Below are 14,537 nucleotides of genomic sequence, written 5' to 3' on the forward strand. Positions count from 1 at the left end.
TGTAATATAATTTAGATGGTAAAAATTGTAATAAATCATAATTTTCGTAAAAATAGCATATAATTATCAAACAACCAATAATGTTTCCAGTAATGATCATACTAAGCGAACATGGAACAATGTAATGCTTTTTTCATCAAAATATCAAAGATTTATAGCACAAGATATTTTCATTAACTCAAAGATCGCACTTAGCACCATCAACGGAATAAGTAAAATGTAAAAAATATACAATACACATTTTGTGCATGTGGGGTTTTAATAATAGTTACGTATTCAATGTCGCTTTGTAGATCTGTGCGCTCTGAGCGGCGCTCCCTCTGGTGGATAGCCTAGGTTTCTGTTCTTGCCGTGTAACCCCGAGCTGCTAATAAAGTTGTAATGGGAACCTCTGGCATTGTGAAGTCTCGCGATAGTTGGTGTCCTGGTGCCCTTGTTCGTGGATCCAAAATGGGTTACTGGGACCTGCAGGACGGCAAGGACTGTGTCCAGAAAACATGGATCACTACTAAACTGAGCGCTGCCTTGGGTGAGCTGGGCATGTCACGGAAGCAGTAACCGTGCTTTGAAATGGTGTTTCTCGAAACAGCGGGACGGTAGTGGGAAAGATAAGACTTTATGGAGATGGCCTAGCTTGAAGCTGGAATCATTATAGACTAGAGATGAAACGTCTTTTAAATAACGAGAGACTTAACAATTGTATTTTCCTTTGTTAAAAATGTTTTCATGACCCACTAAGCATTAAGGTTATTTTCACAAAAGTAACCTGTCACTCTTGCAGGTTGTATGGTTCTCTTCTTTAACCACTGACAGAGGCAGTTATCGCATCTTTAGTTTCCTACATAGCACCAAGTTTCCCACTGGTAATTTATATACGGGAAACGATGTGGGACTGATGACAGAAAGGCTTGTTGAATATCAAGGACCGTACCAGATGTGAATTTTATTTTTCAGCAGATGTGAAACATGACGGTTTACAGAATTGCTTTAGAAGTGAATAAATTCACTTCTGTTAATGTTGTTACTGTTTAATGAGCCCGTATCATTAGTCAATAGCAGAGCAATTCTTATTTACAGTGATGATCTAGAGAGTCCCTGTCTGTACAGCAGCGCCTTTCCTGCAGAAATTTCAGCGCTTGCTCCAGAGTTCAGCTGCAGAAGCGCATCCTGCTTTACTGTGCGGTTGTCGGGTTGGTGTAGCTGTAGTTAACTGTTGTGGAGATAACTGTTGTATGGTGCTGTTTTTATTCTAGGCCTGGTTGGTTCAGCTTATCACATAATAGCATTTCAGCCTGATTCTGTTATCAAGGCAATAGAGAGAGCAACAGCTGCGACAGTCACAATGGGTAAGTGCTTCCTTTCTGCTCCTTCTTGCCTGGGATTAGGTGCTGAATTTGGGAAAGGCCACATGTGAATAATTATGCTGCTTTCAGGATTATACAGTAGTGCTAGTACACTGTCATTATAGGTATAGGATTGCCATGTGTGCTGGTCCGTTTTGGGTGCTTTAAATAATAGCAATTTCTTAAATTATATAGCACTTTTCTGGACACTCCACTCAAAGTGCTTTCCAGGTAATAGGGTCTCCACTCCACCACCACCACTGGATGATGTGACGGCAGCCAGTGTGCACCAGTCCGCTCCCCACACACCAGCTCTCAGTGGGGAGGAGAGCAGAGTGATGAAGCCAGTTCAGAGATGGGGATTATTAGAAGGCCATGATGGGTAAAGGCCAGGGGGGAATTTGGCCAGGACACCGGGGTTAATTAATAACGGTTCTAGGCCGGAATGTAGAAGGCAGGGATTCCCTTGCAACATTCCTGATTCCAGGCCCCTTTCCCCCTGCAGCTTCTCTGGGTGCGATCTTCGGCATGACCACCTGTTTGAGCGCACAGGTCAGGGAGAAGCCGGACGATCCGCTCAACTACTTCATTGGTGGCTGCGCTTCTGGGATCTTTCTCGGAACCCGGAGTGAGTTGGTTGGTCTCTTCGGGCCCAAGGGAGGAGGCTGGACAAGTGCACTGCATCTCATTTTGGCCTCTTGCTTTTCTTCGACTATCCAGTATATCCAGCTACTGAGCTGAAAAAGAGCAAGTAAAGGCTTATTCCATGCTAAAAAGAGAGGAAAAGAAACACATTGTTTTGGCCATGGATCCTTCTTATTGTGTTTCTTTCCTTCTCTTTTCAGCCTGGAATAAACCTTTACTTGTTCCTTTGCAGCCTACGCATGCTGACACAGCTAGCTAATTGAACTGTTTAAAAAGAGCCTATTTAGCCTAGTTTCCCTGGTAATGTGGCTTATTGATTATAGGACGTGCCACTGAAAGTCAGTGTATTATATATCTTTTAAGCCTGGTGTATTTAAAATGCATCAGATTCATGTTCATGATCCTTACTGGCTGGTTTTTGGTGTGTGCTTGCAACATTTTTGCACCATGGGTCCCTCAAATGTGGCTGGAAAACTGCTCTTACACATGGTTGTGCAGTGTAAGATTGGAACACCAAACTCACAATAATGGCAGATCACATTGTGGGGATAATAATCCTTTTCTCTTCACTTTTATGTGAATCTGCAGCTCACAGTTACATGACGGGAACGACAGCCTGCCTGGGACTGGGCACGTTGGCGGCGTTCACCAAGATCGGAAAGATGGAAGGCTGGAAGATAGCAGGCCCACCGGAGCTGTAAATGCACTGACATGTAAATCAATGAAGATTATTGTTAAATAAATGTATTTAAACAAAGAGTTCTTGTGTTATAAGGTGGTGGTGATTGTTTTTAAAGTGTTGTCTTATAATGATATAATGTTGATAATAAGATTTTTATTTTTTAATAATAACAGTACTCAGTTAAGCTAAAAGTAACGTTTTTAGTTTGTACATACATTAATAGTTATAAAATGGAGCAAACAGTGTTACAGGGTACATATGTTTTATTGAAACCCCTGGTAGAGGTAAAGTTGCAGTTTGGTAGAGCTGCCAGATGAGGGCAGTATGACTACATCATGAATGAACAGTTCCACTGCCTGTGGGCTCAGCACAGGATACCCTTAACTTGACATACAAGGAGGGGGTTTAACATTTCTGAAAAGGTCTGCTGACACCAGACACGTGGGCTCGGGGGAAGAGCTGGCCTTTGGCAGCTTTCTTGGTGTAACCAAAGCTTTTTAGAACTCTGAGAAACAAGCTTCAAAAAGCTTTGCACAGCTATAAACGTTGTGATTAAAATGCCACAATGCCGCATTTCCACAGATAGGTCCTTGGCAAAACCATCCAGTTTCTCTAGGGGCTCCTCCACCACAATGCAGAGTTTTTAAAGTGAACGGGTCAAAAATCCCGAGAGCTGATGGAGATGACCTTGCTGTGAGAAGATGACCAGCTGTCCACACTGCTGCTTTTTGAGAAAGACTTGGCAGTTGATGGATTACCCCACCAATGGGGAATGTGTGGAACAGATATTGGGCCGAGAGTAATATTACGATATAGTTTACTTGGATTACAAACTGTACCGTGAACTTGGCTACACACATGGGGAATTTCTTCAGTAAGACTTAAAATCCCCTAAGTTAAGAAGAAAACCTGTAGTGGATCTAATGCCTACAGAATGGGAGTCTGAATTCCACTGGCACGGTTGATCAGAGTCTTTCACTGTGGCAGCTGTACTTGCCTCCAATTAGTCCCCATCGCTCTTTGCAGCTGAGATATGTGTGGTGCTGGAAAGTCATGTCTGGTGTGCTGTAAACAAACAAATCCTCTCAAACCATCTTGCATGTTTCTTCATGTCTTTTCATTTTTGGCTCTGAAGCAGGAGTATGCTACCTCCTTCAAAGAAAACATTTCCTTATGAATTCCGAGTATCTCAAAATATCTAATTTTGTTTGCAGAGCCTGTATCAATATAGAAAGGCTGGAGTTCGTCAGTGGCATATTGAGCTGGGGTAGGAGCCAAATGGTTCAGGCATATCCCTGCCACCTCTCCCTTCTTGCATGTCAATATTCACTTCTTAACATGTTTTATCTTGAGTAAGTGAGCGATAAACTAATACATTACTAATCATTCAGGCATAAAACCTAACTAACTGGATTCTGTTCAAGTGTTGTGAGTGAGGAACTTTGGGTGGCCTGATCTAAAAAAAAAGGTCAGCCTGCTGCCTGGGTGAGCCAGGGATCAGTGCCCGTGGTACCGATTACTGATTCCCCTTACCTGGGGAACAGTGTCCCAACCAGCCATGGTGCTACTACCAGTGGCAGGTTAATCCTGGCATGTTGAAGGACTGTCATCAGTCTTGGCAGGAACTGCTCAGTGTAAGACAGCCCTGCAGTGTATCTTGAATCTGGCTTGATGAAAACCAGCTGGGAGTGGTCCAGGTAGTAGCTTGGGCTTTTCAGCCAAGTTCGGCCCCTTTGGATTAATCCTGTATTCAGGGAATTCGAGGCAGGGACACAGTTTTTGCATGAGCAGTCATCAACATGTAGCCTGTGTAGGAAAACTGTGTAGGAAAACGGTGACTTGATTTGGGTAAAGCAATACTCTAAATTAGCTCACTGACTGGGACTACTAACAAATGATGACAAATATATACTTACTAGGCCACTGAGATGTCAGTACAATAACCTTTTCAAGGGCTGTTATTTCAATGATTGAGCAATGACTATTTCTTCCTTCACAGAATAGGCATTGTATGGCTGCACATGTCATTCATTAAGATTGAGTGATTTACTGATGTTGTCCCATTCAGACAACATGCAGTGTAACTCCTCAGCATGTGTAACCAGCCTTGCAGACATTACCACAGGTCATAACTGTAACAAAATTCCCAAAACAGGGAAAAAATACTTATTGTTTCTGGCAATAGGCAAATAGGTTTCACATGTGAAATGGGAAAAAAAATATTAGAAAATGGTTCATGTGTAATAATGCTAGGAGTTACAGCAGATAGATGATTGCACTGGAGTTGTTTAAATAATCTTCTACAAATTTAAATGATTTCCTAGGGTCTTCGGGGGGAAAAAAAAAACATCTAGTGCAATCTCAACTTTTGAAAATTGCTGCTATTCCTGATGATAAATCCTAAAAATATTACAACAATGCAAGCTGGATTCGGGGGGGAAAAGCACTATCTAAACTGAATGGCCCTGCAAGTGAAATTCTTTTATGGTGTAAGACATAAAGATCAGGAAATGCGAATGGATATTTTCTGACCGTGAATGGTAAAACCTTCAATCTTAAATGTGCTGTACGGCACGTACCTTTCAGATCCACTTCTAGTTCACAGTTCAAGAACACACGACGCGACATCGCCTTGAAGATCCTGTGTTTGAAAAGGAGGTGAAGGGGAGGGGAGACTCAGTACTGAACATGCAAATCAACTGGCCGTTCCTAGGCTGTTAGTCACTGGCAATGAAAGGCGGATACCACTCCAGCCCTTCATCCCGTGCTATTGAAATAAAGGATCCTGAGGCAGAGCAACGTCATCACCTGTGTTCGAGTGCTTTCTGCATGTCCTGTACTGCTCCGCATGTGCACCATGCCTCTTCCTGCAAGGCTGTACCAACAGATCAGTAGACTTGCCCAGACGGGCATTTTCATTCCTGCCTTCCGAAAATTCACAATCTGAATTCTATGGATTCTTCTAAAACAACGGCCCAGGTTTTATTACATCCTGTGCTGTGGAATAACTCCCTAATAATAACAGTGTTGGGTTCTGGTCTAATCATCATTTTCGGAACCTCTCCCATTATCCTTTTGCTTGGGGCTTTCTTGGAGGAGTTGAGACGATCCAGAAAAGGAGTCCTGCACAGATCGGGCGCCACAGGCCAATGATGCCCAAGTTAGAAACCTAAGAGTTTACTGTGGCCCGAGACTCCAGCTCTATGTCCCTCCATATTAGATGTTTCTGTTCTGTGAAGTTAAAAAAAGGGCCTGTGTGCCTGTGAACCAAGATTGCCTTTCTGCCTTTTCATGAACAAATGGTTGTACTTTACAGAAAATGTAAATATGGAGAATCTGAGGTACGAAGCCACATTGCACCCGATGTTAAGTAGTAACAATAAAATTGTCTTGTTGCTGAAGACTTGTCAGTCATTCCAAGCAGCTTTCTTTCCAGAGACTCTTTGCTGGATGTGTCCTGTGTTGTGTTGTGAGGTGGAGGGGCACTGGTGTCTGTTTGACAGGTTTTCCAGTCTGACCAGGGGCCACTGCTATGCAGCCCTTTCTGGCACCTGCAGTGGGATCTGACTGGGGACTGCGTGGCGGAGCTTAGTCCTGCATCAGTGGGTTTACTGGGGCGCAGGGAGCCCCCAGAGTGAGGAATTTCAGACCTCAGGTTTATCACCTCTTCCTGAAACAGAAACTTGAGCCGTTTTTCTCTAGCTTTGGGGATGCCAGTAAAACTTTATTGATGTGCCATTAAAGACAAGGAAAAGTACACTGGGGGATATTTACGAGTGTGTATGGGCAAGTATATATGAACGTGTGTGTGTGTTGTAATATTGCTGTTTCACACTTCAAGCAAGAAATATGTGCAGTATTCAAGGGACTTTTACTGATAGACGATAAAAATAAATAATTCTGGTCACTGTATTATTGCCAGTTCTGTCACATTTTTTAATTTTCCCTTGTAGGTTTTGGCTGTCATCTTCTGAAGACAATTTTGCATGTTTATTCTTTTATGTAATCCCCCATATCGCTCTTGCTTAGTGTAATTAAGTTATCAGTGAGGTAATGAGAGCGAGGCAGAGTCTCAGATTTCATCGGCTAATGGCTGGGAGAAACCAATGCCGTGAGTATCTCTTGCCTCCTGTCCCAGGAGGAGGACTGAACTGAATTAGCAAGTTATTGTGCTGAGGCGCCTTTAGCCAGTCCCCTTCAGATTCCATTAAGTGAAGCTCATAAGAAGGAATCAAAGAATTCTGAAGCTTTTGAAGCTGTGAACACTGTAAAGGTCAAGTGACCTCATTCGCAGTTTTCTAGTTCTAATGGACAGACACCTCTTTGATTAGCTAATGCCTTCGCAGTGACGCGGAGGTCAGCAGTAATTAATAAAAGCGTGTCTTCTGTTCCCATCTCCTGACCGTGCCAGATTGAGCAGTGCATGAGAATGACAAGCATCAGTGGCTGTTTAAAAGTCAAATCTTGAACGCAGCCCTTTTCATGTCTTGGCAAGTCATTGGGGAATGCTTTGTCTTTCCACGGGGCTAGGATTCACTTTGTGAAAGCAGTAACGGACAGGACAGAATAGAAAACGCTGCAGATTGGTGTTTGAAATTCCAAATGAGCTTGCAGTGTTTTTAGCCGTCATGAAAGTCACAGTACGTGCCTTCTGGATGAAGAAAAACCATGCAGGCTGGTATGCTGCCTACATCATGCCACACAACAAACAGCGGACAAATTCTTTGTCTTTGAGTTAGAAAGCTTTAGACTTTAGATTCTTAGATATGGCCATGCAAAAAAGTAATCACCTTCTTATGCCCAATGGGTTACACATTGAATACATGTGATGAGGGTTTTATTTCTGTAATAGGCTGTCCAGTATTGCAAGACCCCCCAGTGCACTGTGCCATCATTTGGACTAGACGGCTTGTGATATGTAGAAGTAACTGTGAGCACTGCACTGTGAGATCAGTTGACTGTGCAGTGCTCACTGCAGTCATGGAGGAGATGCAAAGTCATTATTTGCTCAGCAGACAAGCTTTCCTGGACAACTTAACAATCTACGACACATGAAGAGAAATGCAAAAATAAATCATCCTCATATAGTAGAACAATCAAAAATAAAAATGAAACGAACAAAATGATAGACATGCAATGCCTGTGCAGAGCGCAGCAGTGTGACAACATTAGGCATGAAGCAGTACACAAGGTGTAGGTAAGGAATCACTGATTGCAGTAAAGAACTGCCCTTGAGCACAGAGCATTATGGGCTGGTAGTGAAATGTTCACGGCTGTGGGAAAGAGATCACGGTTTGAATCCGGGCTGATGAGTATTGAGGAGACGGTTGGGGAAGTGAGCAGTTCTGTCTGTGGGCTCCAGAATGAAGAGGCACTGGAGAACAGATACCTCAGGAGGAGGTAAAGGGAGAGAAGAGGTGTTGGAGATTGACTAGCACAGTGTGGTTAAGACAGCAACTGGGCAAGACTCAAGAATCAGAGATGTGCAGCTATAGTGCACCAATGTAGAGACCAAAGCAATAGCAAGGCATGAGAGAAGGCATTTCCCGATTGTTCCGGATTAATAAAGCATTAGCTTATCAGAATGCCTGACCACAGGCAGCGTGCTGACAAATACTGTATTCTGTATTGCAAGAATGGGCTGTTTGAGCTAAATATTGTCAGTAAAATGGAAATGCTGCGAACAACACGCCACTGTACAGTATGTGACTTGTAAGCTTGCCAGGACTGATTCAGAAGGGGCCAAGCTGAAGAGATGCAAGAGAAAGAAGGATCATAAATACTCCCCGAAACGTTCTGGTACAGGAAGAGGTAAGTCTCTCTTTGAGCCCTGTTCAAACTTCACAAAGAACTACACCAATCTGTCCATGCAGAATCTGTGCTGTGACTTCAGTGAGCTCGTTAATGACCCACCTTTCCAACCTCCCCTAGACGTGCTCATATTTTTTAAAATAGTAGGGCCCATTATTAAGACATAAACTTGGAAAGCCGTTGAGCTCAGGAGATCCCAGCTGACAAGGTGAATTTGAAGTTGGTAATAACTCTTCTTTTGTTTCTTTTTTATCATGGACTTTGTTACTTCAAAAGAGGGCAGCACATTAGCCGAGGTGACAAAGAAGAACTAGATCACTGAAATAACTTTTAAGGCTTTCACAAGAGAGGAAATTTAAGCAGAACAAGGTTGGGGTGGCGGGGAAAGAGAATAAATTCTGCTTTTATGATTTGAAATAAAACTACGATTATGATGTGCTCAGAACTTCAAGCACCACTATGAGGGAAACAAATTTCTCTCAAAGACCTTAAAGTTTCTAGGGCTCACAAATGGAAATCGCAGGCCTGCAGGTGGGCAGTCATGCTCCGTGTATAAGTCACATAAACAGCAAGGTGCCAGGAAACCAACCGGAGTGAAACAATTTTATGTAGCACCTTTAAAAGCAACTCCTCAAAGCTCGTTATAGAAAGGTAAAACAATGAAAACTGTAGCAAAGGAGATACAATTAGCACAAAGAAAAAGAAGGCGGTTTTGAGTCCGCATTTGAAAGCAAAGGTGACTCTGATTTCCTTGGGGTTGGGATTCAAGACATTTTGGGGCATAGCAGGAGAAGCCCTGTCACCCCAGGGTGTAAGCAAACTTGGGGGACAGAGAGGAGACCTGAGTAAGACGGCCTAAGGTTGGGAGGTGGGGAGTAGGACAGTAGTAGTCTTAGTAGTAACTAAGACTGGTACTGAGGTGCCAGGCAATGCAGAGCCTTATAGGTGAGCATGAGGATTTTGGTTGAAAACTTCTTAGAGTGGGCAATGTGTTCAAGATAGTGGAGCTGGTTCCCATCCCTTAAAGTAGGACTGAAGGGCTGAGGGTGTTGCAGAATGGTTAGGGATTGCGTAAACAGTGTGGTAGTAATTAATTAGAACTCCACTGGGTCTTCAGTTTTTGAAGGGGATTAATCAGCAAGCTGGAATGGCAACAAAACTAATATTGCTCCCCCCGGCGCTCTTTGATATCAACAGAGTTAATAGGGGAGCTTTGAAAATGCCGTTATGGGGGACTCGGCTAATTTAGAATGACACTCTTCACTGTGATTTCCACATGATTCATTAATGATTACAGCTTAGGGAGTCTTCTGGGATATCAATCAGCATCAATCCCAAAACTTGTGTTTGCAATCAGCCTCTGGTGCTGATTGCCTGAGTATCTGTGCACACGCTGGCCCAGCTGGCCGGCTGGCAGGTTGGGGAGAATCCAATGACAATTTTACAAAATCACTAGCGATTCATTTCACGTCCAAATATACAACTGTTAAATATAGCAGATTTGTTGAATGCCATTGACATGAATTCCCGTCCAGTCTGGGTGCTAAATTCGGGGAAACAAATATGCAGAAGGTTATTATTTTCTTTAGGAGCTCAATGCCAAGGATATGAAGAATTAAGCTATCATGCTTACATAATAGCATAGTGATTAGTGCTGTTAGGTAACGTGTCCTAGGTACTGGGGTGGCTTTTGTGTGGAGTCTGCATGTTTTCTCCAATTCACTTTGGATTTCATGAGGCTGCTCCAGTTTATTTCCACCTTCCAGAGACATGCTACTGTTTCTAGATGAACTTGAGTCTCTAAAGTGTCCCCCTGTGTGTTCCCTGCATTGGACTGATGGTTCCAGTTAGGGTGTAATCCTGCCTTGTGCCCTGTGATTCCAAAATGAGCTCCAGGTTGTGCTTAACTGAAGTAGTCTTCTAAACAGTAGTGCACTAGGTTTAGGGTTGTGAATTCATATTGCTATTGCTTAGAACTTATTGTGGTCCAGCTGCAGGTACTGTTCTTGTAAACTGTTCCAAACAGATAGCCATGGGAATACTAGATACTCTTCTGCAACACATATGTGTCAATGGCTGTATGTTTATTGAAAATCTGATATTTGGAGCCTTCACACTCAGTTAGCCGTTGTTGTTAGAGCTGGTTTAAATTACTGTACAAAACATGGCCATCAGCTGAGAGCCAATAACTGTTTTAAATAACTACAGAGTTCTACTTCACATGCATTTCATTAACTGAAGAGTTTTTGTGCTGTAAGTAAGATGCAGATATATCTGTAAGTGATAGATGGGACATACCATATCTCACAGCCTCCTCAGACTGCAGCCAGCAAAGTGACACCATTAAGAGTGTTTTTGTATTTCTGCATTCCTCAGGAGCTTGAAAGGTATCAAATAAATGGCAAGAGAACCAGGCTAAACGCCACAGCCTAATGCTGTGGTAAAAAAATTGATGTTCATAATGGAAAGACCCTGCGCAATTGGAAACATCTCTCCTGTCAGCCTTCACACTACAGGCCTTTGTTACTGTCAGCGACACCTAGGTGATGAAACTCTGAAATCACAGCTTGAATAACTCCTGTGGAAAACTCCGTCAGAAGGTTTTAATAAGCAGATCTGACCTCAGCATTTGCACTTGGGGAAATAGCACTTTACGGTATTTTAAGATTTTATAAATTCTGGATCAGGTTATAAGCAGGGATTTAAAGGAAGCCACTGGAAAGACATCATCAATCATTGCTGACTTCCAAGAGAGTTAAGTTGCATATGCTGGATTTATTTGATACTTTTTGGACAAAAATACTGAAAGACACATACATTTGATTACTCACATGGATTTAACACCCCACACAGTTGACAGTAGCATTTGATTTCCTCCAGAAGTCACTCTGAGGACGGTCTCTGAAAGAAGAAGAAGGAGGTTCAGGTTTCACAGTAATCGAGCTGAACAATGTGGTTTATCTTCATAAACTGGCCCACACATTGCAGTGTTATGGACATCAACAACCACATCAGCACACCCTTACCCACATCGCTGCTTCCTTCCTAAGGACAGAGTCTGCAAAACCTGCCCTCAAACAGATATGCCTCGGAGAAATGGAAAGCAATTTCCTCTATCTGAAGTTGCTAATCACATCTCAGCCTACCTTTGTTTAAGACTGATCAAATTAAAAATTATGCCTGCTCAGGGCTCGGTCTACTCAACTCAGCCCTCCGACAAAACAGACGACAACACCAGCTCAGAGCAACCAAAGGAAATCAGTGCTCTTCAAAAACACACGCTGGGCTGGAATCTATTAACACTGCCTGTTTGAGAAAAACCTAATTCCCATTTGTTCCTGTGCCTCAGGAATTTTAAATCTATTCCATTTGTTAACACTATATTCTATCAATGCACTCGTTCAGGTCAAGACAGCCAAACCATTTACTCTTGAGATCACTTCAAGGGAAGGAACTGTATTACAATTACACTTCTGCTGATATTATGACAGTCTAGGCCAAGAATGATCTATTAACAAATCCTAATTCAGCTTTTTCAAAACTCTTCTTAAAATTGGATGCAAAAGTTGTTGTTTTTGCAAAGTATTAATATCTTATGCAAAAGCATCACTACAGTATATTCAAAAACGCATGATGTAGATGCTCGTATCTTTGTCATAAAACCAAATGGAAATATACACTGCCCGGGCTGTCTTTAAGTGTTTTTTTTCTCCTTTACCACTAACAAACAGCCTCAATGTTCTCTGGGTGGGATATAAGGTGAAGAGCAGACAGAATGATGTGTATAGTGGCAGTTTGCTGGCATCACATGGTTGTTCTGAACTAAACTACCCACAGAAACAGCTTGGGGGCAGCAATATTCATACATTCGAAAAGGAATTTCCAGCATTGAGATCCCCAGAAAAGAGGAACTGTGGCATCTTTCCTTGTAGTCTGGTAAGTGAAAGATCTTAAACTCGTAAATTAAAAATATCTTATTGGTAAGGAACGTTCTCCATTTTGGTGTTTGTATCAATACCTAGCCCCGACATCATGACTTTAGTTAAAAGGGCAATTGTTTTTTATTTACTTTTACAAGCAATGCTAGGTCAATAGCACTTTGATTTTCTTGGTTTGCTACTCTTGAAAGAACAGTGGGAATACATTTCAATCCATTTCAAAAATCTATTTTTTTAACTGTAATGGAATTTGACTTTGCCAATGCCTTCTGCTTAAGTAATGGCAAAAACATGCATAATTCAAACCTTGATTATCGTCTGGCGACTGTGACTCTTAACTTAAGGCAGGTGCTCTTTGCCATTAGCCATGTACACTCGGAAACGAAGTGAACTTTTGTATTTGCAGTTACTGGGACAGAAATCGCCTTTATCAAAAGCTGCAGACCAGAAGTTATCTATATTTATTGGAGGATTAAGAAAAAGAGGATTAAGAGAAATGTCAAGCCCTGATAAATACAGAAAGGAGGAAGCCAAGCCTGATCAATAAAGCCTAATCACAGAGATGATTGCAACTCACTAAGCAGTGCAGTCTGATTTAATCGATGGAGGCGCTGGGAATGAAGTTCAGGTAGAAGACTTAACAGACTTGTCCATGCCACGTGTACTGTATATATTTTTTCTTTAAAGGTTGAAAATTTCCTTTAGAGTCATCACTTTGCAAGAGCTAAATCTCTAACAGTGCTTAAGATACTCAGTCTTTATCCGATTGAACCTGTTCAAAACAAAAGCATGTGATGTGCGTGATAAATACATGTAAAGGCTGTTTTTGAAACATATTTGCATATAGCATCTACTTGCTGCAAGCATAAAACTTTCTGATAGTGATAGTATTAGAATACTATTGTGCCTCAAAGCTGCCAATCCTATCACTGAGCTGTGAGAGACAGGACTGGCAACTCAAGTGCAGCATAATTATTCTTTATGCATTACTGTAGTGATTACTTTGACTCAGAAGAGACTTAGCCTGATTACACTGTCAGGCCAACGGCTGTATCGTCAGCGGCGTTTCTCACATAGCTGATGTGATTTCTCTGCCAGGCCATTTTGTCACCCTATTAATGGCAGAATGGGGATTGTCACTGAAGCCTGATATTAATAGCTCTCAATTGAGATATACCACTGCCCCATTTCTCCACTCTTCATATAGGAAACAGGGCACATTTTCCCATCCGTACAAGACTTGCACTTTTAGGACTTTACTAAGAAACAGTAAACCAGGGGGTTTTGAATGAATTACATTAGCTACAGAGGGTTTGGATTAATCATAACACTTTACACTGCACATCTGCACAAATGCGTGTTGAATGATCATTATCATGCAAATCAGGGCATCGCTTCATTCTGGTATTAAATAGAATTGCAGAATTAAAGAAATTAAAGGAGGAATACAGGTTTCATTGCCCATGAACAAAGCATAGAAATCTACTGTCTAAAAGTATAAAGATGAAGCCTTAGCAATACATAATTTCTGCATTGTGAAGGAAATATATTCCAAATCTGAAAAAGGTTATCTACATCTAGAGCTGTTCTGCTATGATTGCAACTCCTTTAAAGCCCATTACAATGAACAATTATAGAATAGTGTCCTCACTTCACACCCCTTGCTGAGTATATAGTTTGTGTTGCTGGGAAGCCAGACAGGTAAGTATCCTGTCAGATAGGTGTCCTTCTCTTAATATCAAGACACAAGATGGGAAAGACAATGGCTAATTAGCACAAGATAAGCAGTGAAACATAAAGCAACAAACTTTAATCTGCAATGTCAGTGGTACTGAGCTCTGTGGTAGACTGACAGCAACATTGTTGTGTTTTAATTGGGAGGCAGAGGTCACCCATGATACTGCAGACCTCTGGCAGCTCAATATGCTGTACAGTAATGGGAAGAGCTCTTTTTTATTAGCAGAGATGTGTGTCGAGTAAAATCTGGATTAATCAGATCATCAAAGGGACAAAATGTTCTGACTGACGATAATTGATGAATCTTCAGAGTATGCAAAATAAATTTTATATAAATGCATAATAAGAAACTTCAATTTAGTATTAATAGAGCTATCTCTT

At 41.8% G+C, this 14,537-nt stretch overlaps 1 protein-coding gene and 1 long non-coding RNA gene across 4 annotated transcripts in view; one reads left to right on the plus strand and one right to left on the minus strand.

The window, feature by feature from the left end:
• The first annotated feature begins 370 nt into the window (after positions 1-370).
• On the plus strand, positions 371-2,747 carry ndufa11 (NADH:ubiquinone oxidoreductase subunit A11). Its single transcript, XM_088622302.1, has 4 exons — positions 371-529; positions 1,254-1,346; positions 1,849-1,971; positions 2,577-2,747. The coding sequence occupies exons 1-4, from the start codon at positions 382-384 to the stop codon at positions 2,687-2,689; spliced, it is 477 nt and encodes a 158-aa protein (XP_088478428.1). The 5' UTR covers positions 371-381; the 3' UTR covers positions 2,690-2,747.
• Positions 2,748-2,770: 23 nt separating this feature from the next.
• Positions 2,771-14,537, minus strand: part of LOC148639091 (uncharacterized) — a 104,552-nt gene continuing 92,785 nt past the window's right edge. For all 3 annotated transcript variants that reach the window (XR_015930883.1, XR_015930882.1, XR_015930881.1), the window contains exons 5-6: positions 11,313-11,382; positions 2,771-5,311 (exon numbers count right to left, since the gene is read on the minus strand). This is a non-coding gene — a long non-coding RNA (uncharacterized LOC148639091). The remainder of the gene's footprint in view (positions 5,312-11,312; positions 11,383-14,537) is intronic.

Source organism: Lepisosteus platostomus, chromosome 27 (genome assembly GCF_059453375.1).
Source record: "Lepisosteus platostomus isolate fLepPlt1 chromosome 27, fLepPlt1.hap1, whole genome shotgun sequence".
NCBI classification, from domain to species: Eukaryota; Metazoa; Chordata; class Actinopteri; order Semionotiformes; family Lepisosteidae; genus Lepisosteus; species Lepisosteus platostomus.

Excerpts from the sequence above, each read along its gene's own strand:
- ndufa11 (XM_088622302.1), top strand. The coding sequence starts at position 382 with ATGGGAACCTCTGGCATTGTGAAGTCTCGCGATAGTTGGTGTCCTGGT. Across the intron at positions 1,347-1,848 it reads AGCTGCGACAGTCACAATGG|CTTCTCTGGGTGCGATCTTC; the intron begins GTAAGTGCTTCC and ends TTCCCCCTGCAG. Across the intron at positions 1,972-2,576 it reads GATCTTTCTCGGAACCCGGA|CTCACAGTTACATGACGGGA; the intron begins GTGAGTTGGTTG and ends GTGAATCTGCAG.